The sequence below is a fragment of the Triticum urartu genome, chromosome 7A (assembly GCF_056163025.1).
Source record: "Triticum urartu cultivar PI428250 chromosome 7A, HENAU_Tu73, whole genome shotgun sequence".
Taxonomy (NCBI): Eukaryota; Viridiplantae; Streptophyta; class Magnoliopsida; order Poales; family Poaceae; genus Triticum; species Triticum urartu.
This window is the reverse complement of record NC_141879.1, coordinates 475,881,420-475,888,852: the sequence shown is the minus strand read 5'-3', so window position 1 is coordinate 475,888,852 and position 7,433 is coordinate 475,881,420. Positions and strand designations below refer to the sequence as shown.

At 50.5% G+C, this 7,433-nt stretch overlaps 1 protein-coding gene across 1 annotated transcript; it reads left to right on the top strand.

The window, feature by feature from the left end:
* Nucleotides 1-5,995: 5,995 nt before the first annotated feature.
* Nucleotides 5,996-6,457, top strand: LOC147960030 (uncharacterized). Its single transcript, XM_087534458.1, has one exon. The coding sequence runs from the start codon at nucleotides 5,996-5,998 to the stop codon at nucleotides 6,455-6,457; it is 462 nt and encodes a 153-aa protein (XP_087390584.1).
* The last annotated feature ends 976 nt before the right edge of the window (nucleotides 6,458-7,433 follow it).

Sequence of the window (7,433 nt, the reverse complement as noted above, 5' to 3'; positions counted from 1 at the left end):
GCCGCTGTTTTCCTTTGGTGCATCCACCATGTATACATCATACGAGGAAGTGGCCGTCCAGCGTCCGGTGAACGGTGGGTTCTGGGCCTCCTCTTCTTCGGCATCGTCGTCCATACCGTCGATGTCTTCGGAGTCATAATCAAGTGTGTCGGTCAAATCCTCGACCGTGGCGATGAAGTGGGTGGCGGGTGGGAAGCAAAATTCTCCACTACCAGCCCCTAGTTCGAACCGGATATAGTTCGGCTCTGAATCCTCTGCCAAGGACAGGTTCTTTAACGAGCTTAGCACATCGCCCAAAGGCGAGTGCTGGAAGACGTCTGCGGCGCTGAACTCGAAGATCAATAAACGATCAAGTTTGGCGTCCGCGGGCTCACGTGGTTCGGAACTTACGGCCAAAGACGAGTCCGGAGTTCCGGTGACAAATATGTCGTGAGAGGTTAAGTCTATGTGCGGCTCCAACGCCGCGGAATCTGTGGCCTCCGCGGTGGAGTTGATCCTCCCGTCCTCGGATGGCGCAGTCTGCTCCGGCTCTAAGGCCAGAGTGGTTATAGGAGTGATATCCTGGATGCGGTCTGATGACAGATTTAGGTCATGATCATCGGGGTGACCGGGAGTAGTAGCCGCGGTCTCGAATCCGGCGAAGATCAAGTCTCCATGGATGTCTGCAGCGTAGTTCAGGCTCCCAAATCTGACCTGATGGCCAGGGGCGTAGCTTTCGATCTGCTGCAGATGGCCAAGCGAATTGGCCTGCGGTGCGAAGCCACCGAATACGAAGATCTGTCCGGGGAGGAAAGTTTCTCCTTGGACAGCGTCATTATTGACGATTGAAGGGGCCATCAAACCTTTTGGCGACAACACAGTGGAACTCTCAATGAAAGCACCAATGTCTGTGTCAAAACCGGCGGATCTCGGGTAGGGGGTCCCGAACTATGCATCTAGGGTCGATGGTAACAGGAGACAAGGGAAACGATGTTTACCCAGGTTCGGGCCCTCTCTATGGAGGTAATACCCTACATCCTGTTTGATTGATATTGATGAATATAAGTATTACAAGAGTTGATCTACCTCGATATCGTAATGGATAAACCCTAGAGGTCTAGCTTGTATGGCTATTATAATGAGTATCGCCCACCCAGACTAAGTCCTCCGATTTATATAGACACCAGGAGGATCTAGGGTTACACAAGGTTGGTTACAAAGGAGGGAATCTTCATATTCCGTCGCCAAGCTTGCCTTCCACGCTAGGGAGAGTCCCATCCGGACACGGGTACAGTCTTCGGTCTTCGTATCTTCATAGCCCATCAGTCCGGCCCATGGCTAACAGGCCGGACGCCCGAGGACCCCCTAGTCCAGGACTCCCTCAATGACAGCGACGATGACGCGCCGCTGCCACCGGTCCGCCGGGGCGACGCCGGGTAGGGGTCCAGCAGGGGTGGCCAGGGGTGGCCGCGTCAAGGAGAGGGACAACGAGGACAACGGCGAGGATGGTGGCGATGTCGACGACTTTGCCGCGCTCAGCGCGTTCTTCGGCCCGTAGTTGTAGTTGCGGCCATTTTTTAAGTACTAAAAACTTTGTTATGTAAGTCATGTTTGCCGAATTTTAGCCGAATCTTTGTCCCGTTTGCCGAACTTTAGCCGAATTCCTTTTTTTTAAAAGCCTTCTGGGGGCGACCCTGGGGCCGGCGGCTGGGAACCCGAAAGCCCCCACGCCGATTTTTAGCGCCGGTTCGCCCCCAGGCGGCGATTTTACGCGCCCCCTAGGGGGCCAATGGTGGGAGATGCTCTTACAGAAAGTAATATATATATATATATATGGGGTGTCGAAGTCTTCTTCCTCCTGCATCCATTGATGATGTGTCATGAACAAAGATCGTTGCCACATCTTAGACCTATGTCTCCATACTCGATAGAGAAAAAACGTTTAAATTCATCAGCTTGTAGAAGTAACGGCTGAGAAGTCGTCGATCTAGACCAGAAGATGTTGACGAATGCGATCTACAGAGAAAATGGACACCCCAGAGGGAAAATAAAGTGGAGAAGGCATGTATAATGCCCCAGGTCTGGCGAGACTGAAGCGGGGAACACTTTTTTTGCAGGAAACACAACTCTCACATACTCCACAATACCCTGCAAGGCCGAACCTGTCCAAACTACCCGGTCGGAACTAGAGTCAGAGGATCACGATGCACAACAGCGCCATCAGCTCTGCAGTACAAAACCACTCACACAAATATGTAGAAGAAAAAGCATGCCCGAAAAATCAGATCTAGTGACACACAACTCTCCACACGGCTCCCAACAATGCCAAGAATCACCATCGCGATGAGGATGAGGCGGGGAGGACTTATTTTATGCCGACGGTCGTGCCATTGATGAGTGTATTCTTTACACTCACTTCACTATTGTTTAAATGAGATAATCCTGGATATTCCCAAAAAATCACTCTGATCTTATTGCTAATGACTAACAAATACAAAAGATTTCAAATCCCTTTGTGTAATTATTTCCACATGAAATGGAGCTATACATGGAAATATAAAGTGTGGAGATCAAGCCAAGCCAACTTGACGCATCACAGAGGATCCAGGCGAGAAGACAACGTCTGGTACAAACACACCCAGTCATACCAGTGCTCGTACTAGGTGCCAGCATCTCCCATGGCGTCCTCCCTGACACCAATGGCGGAGCTACAAAAGATTTGTTTGGTGGGCCAAGATGAAGGAAACACATTTTTTCCTCTCAAAGGCCCAGTTTTTCTCTACTCTTCATAGTTTTGTCCATGAGTTGGGCAGGCCATGGCCCATTTGGCCTTGTTGTAGCTCCGCCAGTGCCTGACACACTTTATAGCAGGCTTGATGCCCCATTCATAACAGAATGCCCAGAACATCGAGAACATCGCCAACAAGAGCTTAGGATCACCATCACCATTCCCAAAAAAACCTAGCCGCCACCATCTCCTTAGATATTCTCCCCATAGTTTGCCATACTTGTAATCGGTCCATCGCATATAGTGACATTGTAAGACTTTATACAATCATTCCTCTTCAATGCCATCTACAATGTTTTCCATTTGTGCTCTGGTTGTGATGTGTGAGTAATCCTCTCAGAATTTGATCAATTACACTAGGAAGGAGTGGGATGTTGCATCATTGGAGCGTTCCTTCCACAGGAGCGACATGGATGACATCTTGCATGTACCAATCGGAGGACCGAGGAGGGAGGACTACCCAACCTGGAACCACACTAAGAATGATTCTTTTTGGTATGCTCTACTTACCATCTCTGCATGGATCTCAAGCAGGTGAAGGTGTGTGCCCCTGAGAGGTCCTCCTCGGTGTCCGGACACAGAGGCTAGTTGGAGCTGTGGGGCTTAGATGTTCTGGCCAAGGCTAAAATTCACACATGGAGGCTCATCCATAACGGGCTAGCAGTGGGAGCAAAGTTGCATAGGCGCCATATTAAGGAGGGTGCTTTTTTCAGTTTGCGAGCGAGATGAGACAGCTCTTCATCGCTTTTGGACATGTCCATATGCTCACCACTGCTGGTGCTTGGTCAATGCAGATAGAGGGGATGATGTGTTCTCCCCTCCAATCGTTGTGCCTTTGCATCAAGAGTTAAAGAGTTGTCTGCTGGATTGGTTTGGTAAAGCGAGAGAAGCAGACAAACTTGTGATGATCATGATGATGTATCACATGTGGTTCTCTAGAAACACAACTCGAGATGGGAAAATGACTGAGGAAGTCTGTTTACTGGTCGACCAGTTTTGGCGACTGCTAGAGGAGTGGCCCGAAATTCATTCCTCCTCGCTGGTCGTTCAGGGAGGAAAGCTAACAGAGCCTTCACATCCTCCTGAGTTGGGTTGGCTCAAGGTGAACATTGACGGGGCAATTGCGAAGATGGATGGCTCAGGCGGCGGGGGAGCGGTCGTTCGCGACCATCATGGTATGTTCATGGGAGGCTCATGCCATTTTTTTCTTTATCGCTGATTCCATGCATGCGGAACTCATGGCGTGTCCGCGAGGAGTCCAGCTTGCGTTGGAAGTTGGTGCCGAGAAGATCATGCTGGAGACAAACAACTAGGGGCTATGCAAGCTCTAAAGCTAGAGGAGTTGGATAGACCGATGTATGGCCCTCACCTCGAAGAGGTCAAGGAACTTCTCATCTCAGTGGGTGATTCTAGAGTGTGATGTGCTAGATGCTCTGTCAACCGGGCGGCGCATGATCTAACTAGGAAAGGCTGCCTAAATAAGATGGCCAAGACTTGATTTACTATTTCTCCGAACTATCTTAGCGACATTGTCACGGCTCTAAGTAATAAAGTGTCATCAATTTTCCCCTAAAAAAACTTGTTGAAGCAGAATAGAAAGGTTGAGATCACTCATGGGCGTGTTTGGTTGCCTGCATATGGCCCAGCCTGGCCCGTGCGGGGAAGATTGAGCCCGTTAGGTTGCCTGCGATCACTGTGCGGCCCGCATCACACGGAACTTAAAGCACGTCCAGGCCAGGCCTAGGGGAAACGCCCGAATCGGCAGTAGCTCGCGAGCCTGGCTCGGCCGAGGCAGGGGGCGCGACGCGCTTCTCCCCTCGTGCAAGCAGGGAGATGGCGCGAGCTCACCCGTGTCGCCGAAAAATCGACGGGAGGATTTCGGCTCACCTCCCGCCGAGTCCACCCCGGTTTAGCCCCTCCCTGACCGCCCCAACTCCCGCCACCATTCTCCCTCCGCTCGAGCTTTCCTGCCGACGCGCATCGGCACCGACGAGCAGGTAAGCGGCGCATCTTCATCGGCCGGCGGTCCACGGCGTCGGCACTCCTTCACCGGCCGGCGTTGATCTTCCACGACCGTCCCTCCTCATCCTCGAGCTGCAGCCATGGCCTCTATGAGTTCAATTTTCCTTTCTCTTTGTTCCTTCTAGCTAGATCTGAGCTGTAGTTAGGGTTTGATCTAGATGCATGGTTGATTAGTGGTCTGATATGTGAGCTGATATGGTTGATTGCTATGCTGCGGCTGTAATTTGTGGTAGGGCTAGATGTTCAAGCATGTGGTAGGCTAGATTAGTAGTAGAGTTTGAAGTTGAACCTTGTGCTTGTGTTGAATCATGCTTAGATCTATGATTTGTAGCTATTGGTGGTCCATTTGTAGCATGTTGTTTGTTGTAGATGTATGTTCCTGCTCATAGATTGTCCGGTATGCTTAGTATTTTAGCGATGAAGCATGTGCTTGTTATGATAGTGATGAACCATGTACATGTATGCTCTGCTTTCATGGGTTGTCCGGTATGTTGTGTGATATGCTTACTGTCAATGCATGCTACGATTGTAGGACATGACCACGCAGACGCAAGATCTTAGTCAGGCCCTTGTCCTTTCTGACAGCCAGTTTGCTCCATCGTTTGTCGAGGACTCGCAGCCTATGTCCGAGATGGTACCTGATTTAGTGGTGTTCGCGTCTGATTCCCTCTATGTGCCAGTAGTGCTCGTTGAGCCAACTCATGCTGCTGTTGCCGCCGCTGCACTGAAGGTAGCAGCAGCAAAGGCAAATAAGGATGGTAGGTCGAAGAACATGAAGTGGCAGCCGTTGATGTCCACGTTCGCGCTGAACAAGGTGTGTGAGCTCATCTCTAGTGGGGTTAGGACTGACAAGGGCTTCAAGGAGGTGCACTTAAACACCGTTGCGAAGCAGGTGTTCGAGTTCTGTGGGCAGGAGGTGTCTGCCACCCAGGTGTACAACCACCTGAGGAAGTGAAGAAGTCGATGGATCCAAGTGTCCAAGCTGAGAGACCTTAGCGACGCATCATGGGATGAAAACACTTGCTCCATAGTTCTGGAGGCAGAGCACTACGCTGGCCATGTCCCGGTTAGCTCACGGCCCTCTTCCTTTTCATATTGTCCACCATTGCCTACTCATAATCGCAACTAACAACACTTGTGTTTCATTCTTAGGACCACCCAAAGGACGCGGAGTTCCTCAACACGCCCATACAGAACTACAGCCAGATGCAACACATCTTCTCCTTCGGGCTGGCAACTGGGAAGCATGCCATGGGCTCGGGGGAGCCTCTTGGTTCTCCCATGCCAGACTTCCCTGGGACCCCGGACGTCGAGGTCCTTGATGGCCCTGACAAGCCCTTTGTGAAGCCCTTCGACAAGCCATTTGACCCCGTCCATGATAGGAAGAGGAAGAGAGGAGGCCTGATAGAGAAGGAGATCAATGTCTTTTGCAGCATGACTGAGGCGATGAAGGAGGTGGCAACAGCCATCAGGGAGTGCAAGCCCCTCGATGTCCACCCTGACCTGTATGGCGTTGTCATGACCCATGGTGGCTTCAGCGATGAGGCTCTCATGGCAGCTCTCTCCCACCTGCTTGACAACAAGACCCAGGGTGTTGGGTTCATTGCCATGGCCGACGCTCATAGGGTGCTGTGGCTCAGGAGTTGGCTGGGCAAGCACTACTACTAGAGTAGTGTTGCCTGTGAACATGCATGATCCCCGACGACGATGGCGGTGGCGACGACGACGACGATGACGACGTACATTTTGTGTAGTTAGGGCTCAAAAACTATTTGATGGTCTGTATATTTCGGTGAGGTGGTATATACTAACCCCTCATGCTGATGGTGAACTTGCGGTGGTAGGACGACACCCTGATACGTCTCCAATGTATCTATAATTTTTGATTGCTCCATGCTATATTATCTACTATTTTGGACTATATTGGGCTTTATTTTCCACTTTTATATTATTTTTGGGACTAACCTATTAACCGGAGGCCCAGCCCAGAATTGTTGTTTTTTTGCCTATTTCAATGTTTCGAAGAAACGGAATAAAATCTTCGGGAACGTGATTTTCTCATCGAACGTGATACAGGAGACTTCGACCCTGCTCCAAGGAACAAAAGAGGCGGTCATGAGGATGGGGGGCGCCCCCCCCTAGGGCGCGCCCCCCTGCCTCGTGGGCCCCTCGTTGCTCCTCCGGTGTACTTCTTCCTCCTATATATACACACGTACCCCCAAACAATCAGAACAGGAGCCAAAAACCTAATTCCACCGCCGCAACTTTCTGTATCCACGAGATCCCATCTTGGGGCATGTTCCGGAGCTCCGCCGGAAGAGGGCCGTCATCACGGAGGGCTTCTACATCATCCTAGCCCCTCCGATGAAGTGTGAGTAGTTTACCTCAGACCTTTGGGTCCATAGTTAGTAGCGAGATGGCTTCTTCTCTCTCTTTGAATCTCAATACAAAGTTCTCCCCCTCTCTTGTGGAGATCTATTCGATGTAATCTTCTTTTTGCGGTGTGTTTTTTGAGATCGATGAATTGTGGGTTTATGATCAAGTCTATCTATCAATAATATTTGAATCTTCTCTGAATTCTTTTATGTATGATTGGTTATCTTTGCAAGTCTCTTTGAATTATCCGTTTGGTTTGGCCAACTAG

What these genes read in the sequence shown, in the direction of transcription:
- LOC147960030 (XM_087534458.1), top strand. Translation starts at nt 5,996, where the DNA reads ATGCAACACATCTTCTCCTTCGGGCTGGCAACTGGGAAGCATGCCATG.